General features: G+C 35.9%; 1 protein-coding gene across 5 annotated transcripts in view; it reads left to right on the top strand.

Annotated features, from left to right (window-relative positions):
* The first annotated feature begins 1,128 nt into the window (after positions 1–1,128).
* The window catches only part of zmat4b (zinc finger, matrin-type 4b), a 71,222-nt gene continuing 56,100 nt past the window's right edge, over positions 1,129–16,250 (top strand). For 3 of the 5 annotated variants that reach the window (XR_012386214.1, XR_012386213.1, XM_017358028.4), the window contains exons 1-2: positions 1,129–1,248; positions 7,593–7,694. Coding sequence is in view for 2 of the 5 variants with exons in the window: in XM_017358028.4 (XP_017213517.3) it covers positions 7,593–7,694 (102 nt within the window). In the remaining 3 variants the exon portion in view is untranslated. Of the gene's footprint in view, positions 1,249–3,237; positions 3,340–7,592; positions 7,695–16,250 lie in introns of those variants that run through there. The other 2 variants (XR_012386215.1, XM_073914629.1) reach the window with 1 other exon arrangement.

Raw genomic sequence — 16,250 nt, 5'->3', positions numbered from 1 at the left:
TTTTACAAATATGTTTTGATTGGGTATATGAAATTTAATTTAATTATTGTCTTGAGTGAGAGGGAGGTATTATAGCTAAGGCAACATCAAAAAGTGAGCAGTTTAAAATACATACAGTATAATAACACAAATCAACCCATTCTCACCTGTCATAAGTTAACCTTAACATAAGCCATTTAAAGTGATACCTCATATAGGCCTATCCGTTATTCTCCAATTTCACACCCATACAGAAACTCTTTCTCATTCATTTTTTCATTTTATTTTCGGCTGAGTCCTTTTATTAATCTGGGGTTGCCAAAGTGGAATGAACTGCCAACTTATTCAGCATATGTTTTACCCAGCGGATACCCTTCCAGCCGCAACCCATCACTGGGAAACTCCCATACACTCTTTTACACTACAGACAATTTAGCTTACCAAATTCATATACATGTCTTTAGAAACCATAGCACCTGGAGGAAACCCACACAAACACAAGGAGAACATGCAAACTCCACACAGAAATGCCAAACTGACCCAGCCGAGGCTAGAACCTGCAACCTTCTTGCTGTGAGGTGATCGTGGTACCCACTGAGCCACTGCGTCGGCCCTGGGTACATTATATTATATTATATTATATTATATTATATTATATTATATTATATTATATTATATTATATTATATTATATTATATTACATATTTGTTAGTATATTTTTGAACAGATGTAGACCTAGCATATATTTGTAATTGTAATGCTCATGTTTTGATTTTCTTTTTAAATATATATGCACATTTTTCAATTATGACTCTTATGTTAAATATTATAAATATATCCGACTCCTATATGTCCAGCATTATTTTGTATGCATTTTTTTTAAATTTTACAAATAAACTTTTAAATAATTTATATTGCATATATTTTATCTTTATTTAAATACTTATAGCTCTAATTCATTCGCTATTTAACAAAAGTAAAACTAACAAACTGCAATTCGTAATGCGTTTTACATTACTCGCGTTCACCCTATTTAATTATATTAATTATTTCTTGATTTGCACGTTGCCAGTGTGTGGCGGCAACAGCCAATGAGCGCGCGCGGGGCGGAGAGCAGCCATGAACATGGAGCGCACTAAGGACACATACACACACTGACACAGACAGCACGCGCAGCATCACTTCACACACTCAAGACTGTACGATCATCCATATCATCTGACGGACGGTCCTGAACACCTGTACCAGCGATACAGTCAGCAAATACAAGTGAGCGTTTTATACTTTTACGCATTTCTCATTCGTCATAATGCATGAAGTTGCTCATGATCTGTTGAGTTCATTTTTACTACATAAAAGACTGTTACATTTTCTTAGTGCTATACTAAATCATGTTAATCATATTGTTTATAGCTGTGCATTCTATAAAACGAACACTTTTGATGAACTTTAAACACTAAATGAGAATTAATTGACTATCTTTATCTGTACAAATGCATTTTTTAACAAATATTCAACAAATATTTTGGATATAGGTTATATATAATACAGATATTGTGACAAAATTTCTGAATAATACAGACACACGCATATCAACTTTTCTCACATGACTGTTTATTCATTGAAGAGATGGGGCATAGCGGACATTTTAAAAGTTGGGGGGAGATCTGTATGAGATGCAAAAGTTAACATTCATATAATTATTAATCACCTGTTTCTAAATGGTCTGTCTTTAAAAGTGAGGAGGATGCATCTCCGTCCCCCCACTCCCCGTCCCCCCTGGTTTCTACACCCCTGTTAAAGGGGTAATAATAGTTTGTATTGATACCAGAATAGTCTGTTGCAAACAAGTACATCCAGTCAATGTACCATCATATTGCTGGTTTATCTGTAGACACACAAACAGCAGTTTTCTCTTCGTCTCAGAAACGGTGGTCTTTCTTTGAGTAAAAAGAAAGCACCTGCACTCCTTCCTCTCCCACTTATATATTTTTCTCATCTCTTCATTGTAATGTTCATTGAAGTAATGGAAATTGCATTTTCTTCTAACTTAGGGAATCAATATGTGGTCTCGAGCTTACGTGAGGCAAGAAATCACTTTTCCACAGATGAAAGAAGAGCGTTATGCTCATTTGCTCAGGCCTTTGTTAGCTGGAGCTTTTATTGATGTGATTATCTTTGACAGGAGAGACTGTGATAAGATCCATCTCTTCAGAAAACTATTCCTGGCCAATTCTTTCCTTCTAAAAAACCAAATGCTAAGCTCCTTTTCATCCGTTTTAAATGTGGGATTAGAGCTATTTCAGGGTAGTTTGTAAGAGATCTCTCATGTTATATTGGATATTGTCTGAGTGACGTCTGATGGATATCATACGTATTGAGCTAGTCGTTCAAAATTTCAATTAAGATCTGAAATACCTTAATTGAAACTGTCTGATCAATGGCGGTGTAATGATTTTCCAAGCTGCTCTAATCCTGCGTGTTTTAAATGAGCTATTCTAAACTCCATTTGACCCTTGATTATCATTTACAAGGGCTTTAGTTAGCTCATTTCAACCCAGAATTCAATTTCTACTCATTCATATTTACTTTTGAGAAATCTGATGGTTATTACAAAAAGTTCAAAGCACAAGTGAGTATGTATTTGTTTGCTTGGAAGTAACGATTTTGGATTATTGAGTGTAAAGTCATGGACTGTGTGATGCTGCAGGGTGTTATTTAGTTTTTGGGGGGCATCAGAGGGTCACAGACGTATGGAAACATCTTTTCTGCCTGAAGATAACTTGTCTGGAATTGTTAAGGGATGCAGAGATGGTTTAAAGTTACCTCTAGGGTGTGAGGAAAAGGATCAATTTTATGTTCATACCAACTTTTTTATCATTATTTAAATTTCAGTAGGCAATGCCCTTGAACCCCAGATGAGCTCTAAGCAGTTGTTTTCTAAGATTTAGTTCTCTAAAGTCAAATCTAGAAAACCGTAATATCTCCCATGATAATCTCTAAATGCTTGCGAATGACTCAAGTGACATCAAAGCCGAGAAAATAGAATTTTAAAAGAAAACAAGCCCAAAAACGCACATTTTGTAGACTGCTTTAAGGGTTAATTCATTCAAAAAATAAAACTCACCCTTGATTTACTCATCTTTAAGGCATTATATGACTCTCCTTATTGAAGATCCTGTCAAAGTTATTTCACATTTTTTATATGGCCTTTTCAGCTCTACAATAGCAACAGCTGGTTGTTTTGTTTTTCAACAGTCCAAAAAGTGCCTCATGTGGCTCTGGGGGGCCACATGAGATACAGAAGAGCTGCAGTGTACCAAACCATACTGCTTGTTGGTGTCAAATCAGTGCATTTTTGTAAGTAAAAGTGTAAATTTAAAATGTCTTAAACAGTTTTGAGTAGCTCATGACAAGTTATGAACTCAGGGCTCTCTCCCAGGACAGCTTGCCTAACAAGCTTTATAATCAATCATCAGCTAAGTGTGAACTCTTGAAAATGTTACTTATATTATCGTTATAGTTAAAAAAAAAAAAAAAACTATATGTGATCGCTTAACTACCCTTCATACCTGACTTACGTCTTCTGCTCAACACAAAGGAAGATTTTCAGAAGAATGTGTTGAAAATAAAAAAAGGTCCAGTGTTAATCTTCAGTTGGGTTTCCACTGCATTACATGATGCAAAACCAGAAGAAACAAAATGTCTTCTTTTTTTATTGAGTATAATAATGAAAATTAATACATATTAAGTAAATGATAGGCGAGGCTGTGGCACAGTAGGTAGTGCTGTCGCCTCACAGCAAGAAGGTCGCTGGGTCGCTGGTTCGAACCTCGGCTCAATTGGTGTTTCTGTGTGGAGTTTGCATGTTCTCCCTGCTTTTGCGTGGGTTTCCTCCGGGTGCTCCGGTTTCCCCCACAGTCCAAAGACATGGGGTATAGGTGGATTGGGTAGGTTAAATTGTCCGTAGTGTATGAGTGTGTGTGTGAATGTGTGTGTGGATGTTTCCCAGAGATGGGTTGCGGCTGGAAGGGGATCCACTGTGTAAAAACTTGCTGGATTAGTTGGCGGTTCATTCCGCTGTGGCGACACCTGATTAATAAAGGGACTAAGCCGACAAGAAAATGAATGAATGAAAAGTAAATGATAACAGAAATGTTTTTTTCAACTACAGTATGTCATTTTAGACACTTTATCTATAAACAACATTTATATTAGTTACAGGATTTATTTTCTATGTATGCTTCTAAAATTAAATATACTAAGGCAAATGTGCACTGAACGAGTTTGTCTTATGTTTGTGTCAAAAAAATTAAATCTGCATTTTAAAATCAATTGAACCAACAATTCAGTGGGTTATTTATAAAGGAAGCCTCTTCATTCCTGAATGAAGCAAAGTAGTTGGATATTCACATACAGTGCTGTTTATAATGGGCCATATGCAGAGCCAGTGTCTTTTAGCCAATGACGAACTTCCAGTGAAAGGATAATGTGGCTATTTACAATTTTACAGCATCGATATTGTAATGCAATTCAGATAAAATCAGTTAATAGACTTAAACATCCATATGTTTGCTAAAGCGTAAAAAGAGATGAAAAAACGTTGAAATGCATGTGCCGTCATTACAAGCAGGCTATCACAGAAACTCCATTGAAAATACTGGAGTAAAATTCATTTCTATATTTTAAAGAAAGGGCATGGATAAATATAATTTAATGCAGTGCTTCTTGTTTGGTCTAATACCCACTTTATATCGTATCTTATCCAGGCAGTTAAGGTCGCTGTATTTTAAAGAAATCAGATCTTAAATGTTGTAATTTTGTATGGGATGACATTTAAACAGAAGCCCCAGGGCATGCTGATTGAAATTAAATGTCCATGTGCATATAACCCATTGCTGAATGAATCAAGTCATTTGAACAAATTTGAATGAACAAAATAAAAGTTCAGTCATCATTAACTAAAGCTGTGTATGCAGCGTCTTACTGATTAATAATTACATTTTCTTTCTAGATTTAATTCAGTAGATAAAATTTTCTTTCATGAGTAAATTTCTCAACCAACATTATTATACAATTAATTTGATTAATCCATCATCATATTCTGTTATTATACCATTTTAATCGTAAAATTAATGTTAATTAAGATAAAATTCCTTCAAAATACAAGAATATTAAAGCAAATCATTGAAATTAAATATAGTTTCATATAAAAATAAAATATCCAATGCAAGTGTGACCCCCCAATGACGACTCCAGATGGTTGATTTTTTTTGTCTGAACTGTCCCTTTAAACCCCCCGTCAGGGGACAGGAGTCTTCTAAATTAGATTATGGCCCAAATGCATGACCTCACCTCCTTCTGTCATTAGAAAAACTCTCCTTATGACCTGCAATGATTTTGCAATGTCTACATTATTAAAGGTCAGTGTGAGGTTGGCGTCAGTCGGTCCCAAAACACACACTATTCCTCTGCTTTCTCCTCCGGCATAGTAGCTGGTGCCTTTTTTGACACGAAGTGGTGCCAGATTTATCTCTCATTATTCCCCCCTTCCTCTCCAACCTCCCTCTCTTTTTGCCAAATCCAAATGTCACAGATTTCATCGGTGTGCACAAAGAATGTCACTGTACGATAAACCCAAAATGTCACATCGATGAAATCTTACGTGATTGATGTTGGCAAAGTTATGATTGCACACATGCACTGAATATTATTTGATTAGTCATCTAGCAGAGTTTATCGTGTGTTACAAAATGTTTATTTTGAGTCTAGTTATTTGGAGGGCTGGGCAATATGATGGAAATCTGAAATTACTATATAAGTCATCTCATATCCTTATAATGATATTTAGCACTATAGAGTTCATTTTCTGTAAATATTGTAAATTAGTAGTTTATATATATACACTGTAAAAATTAAGTCAGTACAACAACAACAAAAAAATCATAATCCTTATTTGCTTTTTCTTGTTCACTCAACTTTTGAAAACATCAGCTGCACTGACCTAAAATTATTTTTCAGTAAAACAAAAAACATTTAGTTGGGTTAACATAAGATTATTCGTTTTCTGGAGAGGTGAACTACTCTTTAACAAAACTTTTTACGTTGTGTCAATTGAACATTTTTTTTCAGCAGTACTGGAATGCCTGACGCTGAGTGATAACGCAATAATCACTACACCATTGGCGTTGACTTAACTTTTGAAAACATCAGTTGCCCTGACCTAAAATGTTGAGTGAACGAAAAAACTTTTGTGGAAATTGATACTAAGAAAAAATGCATTATCAGAACAAACAAACATAGTTTTTATTTTTACATACTTTTTAATTGAAAAAATTAGTAAGGCATGTGAAAAAGCGAAATTGAAATAAGGATTGTTTTTTTGTTGTTGTTGTTGTACTGACATAAACATTTTTCACAGTGTACAGTTAAAGTCAAAAGTAAAAAAATAAATAAAATACAAATTCTTCAACACATTTTTAAATAATAGTTTTAATAAGTAATAATTAATTTGTCTATGATAAAAGCACTAGTTATTTTGCAAGATGCTAGTAATCAACTTTAAGTTAGGTTAATTAGGGAAGTCAACATTGATTAGTTTTGTAGCCAATGGGGGCTGATAATACTAAAGGGAACAAATTATTATTGAAAAATTGTTTAATAAAAACATTAAAAGCTGCTTATATTCCAGCCAAACTATAACAAATAAGACTTTAATCAGAAGAAAAATATTGTCAGAACTACTGTGAAAATTTAGCATCACTTTAATAATAATAATAATAATAAACAAATTAATAGTAATAAATAAAATTTTAAAAGAATTACTGCATTGAAAACACCATTTCTTTTTTACATTTTAAATTATTTGCTTATGAATGTCAAAAAATAAAAGAAATATTAATGACAAGTAAAACATTTTTCAAAACCTAATGATTACATACCTAATGATATATATTTATTATATATATATATAATAAACTGCTAAATGTAAACATATACAGCAGGCAAAATAAGCAATGAACCTGTCACATTTTTTCTCAAAAAACCCAACTTTTAAAGATATATAAAGTATTAAATACGTTTCAGTAGTTCAGTACTTTCCCCTTGTGTCATTCCATTGTCATTACACATAACTATTTTTCCAAAATTTTTTGGTTTTGTCTTATTTTCGTTTGTATTGTTTGGGTTTTTACCAAAATCTGGTTCAATGCCATGTCAACAGGTCCTTTATAAATATTATTCACACGGAAAAACATGATGTTTTCAGTACTTATTTTCCCCGCTGTACTTTCAAGATTGCAGCTTTCTCTCTATGCTGTTATTCACGTTGTTCATGTAAGATTACACTCATCCGTATGATTAACAATTATTATCATAAACTATGTTATTTGTGACACCATAATTAAACGATACAGCAAAATATGAAACGATAGACTTTTTTTATTTATAGACGTTCCATACAATATATAAACATCATATTGCTTTTTATTTGGTCTCAAGCTCTCATCTAGGTGAAGTATTCCTAACAAATGTATGAAAACACTCATGTTAAATGCGTACAAATGAGTCCTTGTTCAAATTCTGATTAAAAATACTCTGTTATTCTTGTGAAGATGAAGTCTACAGAAGTGGATCCAGGGTTATTCACTGACAGCTACTGCAAAGTGTGCAGCGCTCAGCTTATCTCTGAGTCACAGAGAGTCGCCCACTATGAGGTGAGTAACACGTTCACACACAAAGTATAAACATTTACTTACATTATACATGGTCATTTGATCCACTGTCAATAATATTCCCTGCTCTGCTTTGCACGTTCTTAAATGGGGGCAGATAAGTAAGTTAATTAGATTTTGTGCTGCTAATATTCACATGCAATTGAAAAAGGAGGTATTAATTTCACCCTCCATCAATCACACTGTGTAAATAAATTGATTTCTGATCAAATCAAGGTAATTATGTGGGCAATTGTTTGAAACATTAGGAATGAATGACACTGTGCAGTCTATGGTAAGATAAATCATAGATTGAACCTGTTTTTTAATTGCACTGAATGGAGAGCAAGTGAGATTTTTACAATATGTATCCTGTTGAGCTTCATAAGCAATCTCTTATTGTAGTCAATCAAAAAGGCAGAGATTTCAGTATGAGCTCCAACAGACGTCATTAGTTCTTATATCAGTTCTCATTCGATTCTGCTATGGGTTGGGATACAATTATAAATACATTTGAACACGCTTTGATTATTCATTATAATGTAAAATTTAAAAAGGCCATATTATACATGAAATAGGGTCATATCTTGGTTGTAAGGGTCTCCAACAACAGTCTAATATGCATGCAAGGTCAAAAAACACTTTCATGGTCTTATAATCTGCATTTATTTTTACCTAATTATCCCAGCGACTCCTGTATGAATCGTCCAGTGATTCATTTGTTCCCAAACCCCTCCTTAGCGCGAAGCTAATCTGCGCTGATTGGACCGATGACAGTCTGTTGCGATTGGTCGACTGCCTTCAGTCAGAGAGTGAAATGCCCAATAGCTAATCAGCAATATAGAAAGTAATCACAGTTTATACATGCTCGATAGTGTAGGCGTGGACTTTAGCTGCCACACACACACAAAAACACACACACACCTCCGGACGACAACGCTCCCGCTTCCGCGCGCACCCGCCAAGGTTAGCCTGAACCCGACCGGTCCCGCTTATATGAAGAATCCCGCTTATATTGTTGTCCCGGTGCCCGACCCGCCCCGTTTACTGCCCGCCGCACTCGATCCCGCTAAAGAGCGGGGGAGAATAAAATCAAAAATCACCCAGCTATACAGTCCAGACAGCCAAGCTGTCTGTATAAACACACACACACAGCACCAAGCACACATACACAGACAAAGTTCTCTCTCTCTCTCTCTCTCTCTCTCTCTCTCTATCTCTCTCTCTCTCTCTCTCTCTCTCTCTCATACGCGCGCGTGCGCACTAACACACACACACAAGCACCAAGCAGACACACAAGCAAAGCTCTCTCTCTCTTTCTCATTCGCATAGCAATATCCGTGATATTGCTAGACAGCCCGCTCCCGTCCCAAATTAAACCCGTTACCGACTCGATTTATTCGGAAATTTTTTCCCGCGCCGCAGAAATCTGCCGCGGGGACAGCCACGGGAATGCAGACCTCTTCCACGGAGCTCCATAAACAAAGCAGCACGCGTCGCGTTTTTAACTTGACTTTGCACGCGATAAGAGAATATAGCCATTTAACCTGAAACAGTACACTCGGTTACAGGTAACAAATCACAACTAAATACATTTGCAAGCTAAAGTAAATGAGGCAACTTTAATTGCACGTACTTACACTTGAGAAATGGAGGAAGAAACCCATCCTGACGTCCATCAGTAAGTTAACTTTTTACTGATCCTTCCTTTAACAAACGCAGATGAAGTATTCTTTGTAGCATGTAGTTTCCAGAAGTTTCCAGTAGTTTCCAACTGCTTGGTTATAATGCTGATGTTTCATCATTGGGTAGACCCTCGAAAATATCCATCTGCAGTGTGACTTCAATCGACCGGCATGTTTGTGTGCGTGTGTTTGTGGGTGTGTGTGTGTGTGTGTGTGTCTGGGTTTCTGTGTCAGAGGGCGGGGCCTCAGGTTTGAAATATCCCGGGTTTGCGCGTGCACGTGAATAACTTGGTTTCGTTCGTACGTCATGGCGAAACACCTAATGACTCGGTATCAAGGCGACTCGTTTGAAGCACTATGAGTCGACTCTTTTATAGATGAATCAACCGTTTTAAACACTGTATTCTTACAGATTTAAGCCTTAGCTGGATACTTCACTTCACTTAGAGCTGTGTTACACACTACATGGAGGGGAATTTTCAAAAACCCATAATATGGGCTCTTTAAGACTCAACAAGATGAACTATTAAAAAACGAAGAAAAAAGGTGAAGTTTGCAAAAAATGCAAAGCTGACCGATATGAATCCAGCTGAATCAAGTATTTAACCTTATTCATTACGTATTATGCATTTACGTATTAGTCAAGGGCAGCATGCTAGGCAAGCAGATACAAGTGAATGTGGATTTTTGTATTTTATATAGATGTGAATATATTTACTGACAGTCAAATTGATTTTAAGTTTCCGAATGAGGTTGTGTTATTCAGTGGAATGTTATCATCTCGGAATAACATATCTTGAATGCCGTGACTGACCAATCAGAATTCAGTATTTCAAAAATGTGTGTAATAATATTAGTTATTAACTAACATGACTTGAAGGGCATCTATGATGAAAATCATCTTTTGTAAGCTGTTTGGACAGAACTGTGTGTAGGTATTGTGTGTCCATAGTCATATTGAGATGATATAAAGACAATAAGTCTCTTTTTTTAAATTACCTGATATTAAAATAGAATCTAAATTACCTTATTTAGGCCAATGGCTACGCCCCACCCACCGATTTGATTAACAGTCATGTATTAACATGCCTCCATAGTAACGCGTATCATATCAACAAGACAGGACGTGCGCAAAGCAACTGGAATTAAAAGATATGTTCAGCTCTCTGTGATCATCAATCATCATCAAATGTGATCAAGAATGAGTATTACAAGTTTAAAACATTTTTAATATAGTGCATGTTTGTGATAAATAACAGTGATTTACTTTAGCTTTACTTATCACCACAACCGCGAGCCAGAACAGTTATAAAAGAAGATGCTTTTGTACATTAAAATAACGAATATCCATACAGCAGTGGATATAAACATGTATCCTGTCACATTTGCCATGCAAAAACAGTACAAAGTTAAATGCGCGCACTGTTCTTACTGTAGTATTTTTCACAAATATTACATGAGATCTGCTCCCTTCATGTCTGTCACTGTGATGTTTATCTGATGCAATCGAGCCGGAGATTGAGGCACACTCTGAAAGGCATGTGTGAACGGTGGGCGAGTAGAACTGCTGTAGCATTAAAGGGTCACGAAACACCAAAACACATGTGTTGAGCTGTTGACAGTGGTATATGTGTCCCACACTGCTAAAAACACTATTAGGACACCTATATTTCACTAAAAAGTGTAAATTGGTTGTTTTTGCGTTATTTCAAGCAAATTCGTACTTCCGGTTTGAAACAAATTTTTGAAGCTGCGTCACGGCCATGACATAATAGCGTGTATTCCAGCGTGCAGACTGGACATCTGTGCCAGAGTGAGTCTTATTACGTCTTACAGTGTGCTGCATTAATGCATGAGTAAAGCTTGGTTCAAACCAATCAGCGCGCTCTATTGTGCAACTTCATTAATATTCATTACTGTCAGAGTGTAGATGACAGAGACGCCACGTTGTGTTGGCAAAACAAGCGTGAAGTGTTGCTTTTATAGTTTGCTGCCGTTAAGTTTCATTTTCATTTTCTCTCTGTGAGAGCTCAGACTCACGTGTGGATTAACAGTGTACGCGACGCGCGACAACAATAACTTACGTGTCTAAGGAGGATTATTGTTTACCTGAGAGCTGTTCCAGATTCGCTTTAGTCTCCTCTTAATAAAGACGCGGCTCTAGTTGCTGGTGATTGTCCTGTCTCTACAGATTTGGTAAGTGAGCGACCAGTGCTCTTTGTTTATTCAGTTCGTATTTTATTCGTATCAAACAAACTATTGCAACGAGTGTAAACAAGTTAGCACTAACAGTTACAACCAAACTATAACCTCGTGTTGGATTTTGTGACCGGAATAACACACGCGGCTTTCTGACGCTACCTGCCGTGTGCATCTAAGTTTCCGGGAAATGCTGAGTTTTTTTTTTTTCTCTCATTCGCTGTGCGGTATCAAACATTGCATGAAAAATACACGCTTACAGCAGATCCTCGAATCAAATATCACGTTTGTCGGGAGGGACATGAATGAATTCCCTGAATGAAAGAGCCAAACTGCAGTTAAAGTCCACTATTTAATAATTTGGCAAATAATTCGACTACAGATGTCCATGTAAACACAGTCACATTGTCTGCTGTGGTTGTGTGTTTTGACTCTGAAATTCAGCGCGCCCAAATAGACACTCCCACACCAAGCCTCTTTTGTTCCTCCGACACTCCCCCCTAAACAGAGCTGGACACGCCCACTTTTCTGACTTTTTCCAAAGTAGAGGTGTGAAAACACCCTGCTGAAACGAGGGGGTTTCATGGCCCTTTAAAGGCACAGGCAACAAAAACAGCTACATTGTGTTCAGAGCAGAAAATACCAATATTCTGACAGGTAAAATAAGAAAGGTTTTGAGCTGAAACTTTACAGACACATTCTGGAGAAACAAAATAGACTTATCCTAAATCTTGAAAAAGGGGTAAAATAGATGCTCTGTATAAGTGTTCAGTATATTAGAATCATGCTGTCAATGTTGTCCATGTATTTTTTTTTTTATCACAATACACTGTATAAAATGCAGTGTTCCACACAGTTCATTCATGTTGTCCCAACACAAATCGATTTAGTTAACATAAATTTAAGTGGACTGAACAAAAAATCTCAAGAATTTTTGTTTCAGCTTAACCAGTAGTAAAATAGTGTGTGTGTGTGTGTGTGTGTGTGTGTGTGTGTGTGTGTGTGTGTGTGTGTGTGTGTGTGTGTGTGTGTGTGTGTGTGTGTGTGTGTGTGTGTGTGTGTGTGTGTGTGTGTATAATATGTTTACTCTTTTTAAACTAAAGAATTTAGGATTTATGTTCCAGTGGTTTGTAAAAAATAAATAAAATGCACCCTATGGAGTCAAAGATCTTAAGGTTAAACAAAACATTTGTGATCTCAAACTTGGACAACAAAACTTAAATTGTTTTTTAAAGCCAGAAATAAATTATGTTCAAAATATTGCCTTGCTTTTATGCCCAAATCATTTGCATATTAAGCAAATATCATGGTCCTTAAATATATATGGTATATTTTGTATATATTTCCTACACAGAAAAAAATTATGTCTGCAAAATTGTTGCAAACAATATATGTGTTTAATTTAAACAAATTAATTTAGTAATGTTGAACTTAATTTACTTGTTTAAATTCAGCGCAAAGAAATTATTTACTTTAAAAATATATAGTAAATTCAAGGAATCATCTTTAAATAGTTTTTTTTCCGTGTACTTTAATTATAGGATGACACAATTTAATTTGAATTTACTCATTATTTAAATCTTTTTTGAACCCCCAGATTTTTAAATAGTATAACAGCAAAGTATCAATGGAAAACTTGTATAGATCTTAATTTTAAAAAGACATTTATTACTAGTTTCATAGTCCAGGGTCACATTTTTCCCATCTTTTTTTGCTCATATTTATCAAAGGTGCCAATACTAGAGAGTATTGTGTATGTTTAAAGCACACTTATAGTACATTTATTCGCAATCAATAGTTCCTTGGTAGCCCAATTACAGATGTGAGTCACATCACCAATCTTGAATACACAGACAGACCATATGGGGGCTCACAAATTGCTCTCTTTGCTTAAAAAGTAATTACTTTTGTATATTTGCATCTGTTAATGGTTTGTCAATGCATAAACCTCAGTGAGACAAGCCATTATGAAGACGCATGTGGATCACTAACAGCATTGTCAGCTTTCTGCCTTTTTAAATCTCTCCCATTTCTTCCCAGCAGCTCAGAGCTGTTTTCTAAGGCAGGATCCAAGTCAGATCATTACATACTACTGGATATCTCGGCATGCATGATTTGTCAGGCCAAATTCTAAATCTCAGCAGTTCAAAAAGTCAGTGGTTGTCAGAAACACCCAGCTGTTTCTCTTTCGCTTCTCGCACCAAATAACCTGAGGAATTAGATGTGCTGGTCTTTATATTGCACACCAATCATCCGGACCCTCAGACCAGCTGAGACTTCCTGCACTAAAAGTGTGACAATTCTGCTTTAGAATAGCCCTGCGGGTTAGTGTCTGCCTGGTTTTGTCAATCTGGTAAACTGAAAATAACAGGCACTTGTGGCAAAAAAAGAAAAGGTACCAAAAATAAAGAAAAATACAAGAGGTAAGGGGCAAAAAAAATACAGAAAACACATCAGCCAGTGTCACTTGCTTGCTTTAGTTGTTGTCTTATAACCCTTTAATGAAGACTTAAAAACTTAAACGTAAACATAATATTTATCAAGCATTTAAATAAAATAAAAAAGTAAAAATAAACAGATGGGCACTTTATTGATGCTGTGACCTCTTAGATAAATTAACATTAACCTGAATTTGAACATTAACCCTTGTGCACTGTTCGAATTTACTACCCTTTTGTTATGCTCAGGATGAAAGCATCTACTGAATTAAACTGCTGTGAAAATGCATCAGATTATTATTTTTTTTGCATAAGTCTTAATCAAACTCAGTCCTGAGCAAAACTAATAAATTGTTTAGAAAATTTACAGGACTTTAACTCTTTAATTGCCAAACTCGTACAGTAAATTGTCACCTTGGAATTATAAGGTTCAATCTGCGTTCTGAATGATTGTGAGATATTGAGCTTCATAGTTGCTGCAGTCCATAGCAAACAGTATTGGCTCTATTTTGACGGTCCATTCGCAGAGAACATCCACTGAATTAAATTGCTGTAAAAATACATCAGTTTAATATTTAAAAAAATAAAATATTGATCTTATGCATTTTTACAGCAGTTGTAATTTAGTGGATGTTTTATCCCTAACATGAGTGTATTGCCGAGTTTTTTTTTTTTAAGTTAAAGTATTTTCCCAAAATGTGTCAAAATAAGATTTGCCACAAAAAATCATTCTGTTAGCTGAAACACTGAGAAAGTTATAGCCAAATTAAGACACAAAATCACCCCAGAGTGGATAAAAACATCCCCAACAGCACATAAGGGTTAAATCACCAGGACTACAGCACTGCAATATAGTGGATTAGATTGCACACTATACAGTTTAGAAATATATTATGTAGGAAGACAACAATCAACAGATTTATTTTAAACTTGACGATTTTTCAGTTTGTTCGATTTCTGTCCAGAGTTGTATATAAACTGCACATCAACAACTTTATACTATAAAGTCTATAAAGAAAGTCAACAAAGATTACAGCAAATAAAGCTGGAGAACTGATAGTTTAATTCCACAGGTTATTTAGTGAATGATATATTCTGCATTTGTTTTAACTAACGATAACAATCAATTGTTTCAAACGACAGCAATATCTGAACATTTTCGACATTAAACCCTATAGACCATATTTATTAGTTTGGCCAGTTGTCATTACATCTCGTTTAGGGGATTACTTGGGGTTTATTTGAAAGTCTAAAGCTTGAATAAACATTTATATGTAATGTACATGGGCTTCATTCAGTAACTGCGCATCTGTTCATTTCATTTAATGTATGTATTATAGTAAGTTAGTTTTTTTAAAAGGAACGGCACAAAAATTCCTCAGGTTATGATGTATAAAATATTGGAAGAATATCCTAAATATTGTTGTTTGTAGTTTTAGTAAGGCATTTGTTAGTAAAGCAGAATGTCACAATAAAGGTTACTCACTGAAGCTAAGCAGGGCAGAGCCTGGTCAGTATCTGGATGGGAGACCACATGGGAAAACTAGGTTGCTGTTAGTGAGGCCAGCAGGCGGTGCTCAACCTGCAGTCTGTGTGAGTCCTTATGCCCCAGTAAAGTGAAGGGGACACAATACTGTCACGTTAAACCGAGGTCCTGACTTTCTGACATCATTGAAAATCCCAAGGCACATTTCACAAAGAGTAGGAGTGTATTTGGTGTCCTGGTCAAATTCTCTTCATCAGCTCAATCACTCCCCGTACATTCAATTCAATTCAGCTTTATTTGTATAGCGCTTTTACAATGTAGATTGTGTCAAAGCCGCTTCACTTAAATGGTCATAGTAACTGGAACAGTGTAGTTCAGTTTTTTAGTGTTTAAGTTCAGTTCAGTTCAGTTTAGTTTAGCTCAGTTCAGTGCGATTTAAACATTACTGAGAGTTCAAACACTGAAGAGCAAATTCATCGATGCGTAGCTCTACCAATCCTGAACCATGCGAGCCAGTGGCGACAGCGGAGAGGGAAAAAAAATTTCACCTAATGGGAGTGAAGAAAAAAAACCTTGAGAGAACCAGACTCAATTGGGCACGACCATTTTAATTTCTCCGCTGGCCAAAAGTCTTGTGCAGAGCTTCAGTCGCCGTGGTGGAGACTGAAAGATGGCCTCAGCGAAGACTCGTCTGTCCCTGGAGCGTTGCTGGAATCAGACACATGTTCTCCACTCCCCAAGACCATCAGCG

This window comes from Danio rerio, chromosome 10, assembly GCF_049306965.1.
Source record: "Danio rerio strain Tuebingen ecotype United States chromosome 10, GRCz12tu, whole genome shotgun sequence".
Classification (NCBI taxonomy): Eukaryota; Metazoa; Chordata; class Actinopteri; order Cypriniformes; family Danionidae; genus Danio; species Danio rerio.
Note: the sequence above shows the minus strand (reverse complement) of the source record. Positions and strands in the feature narration are given on the sequence as shown.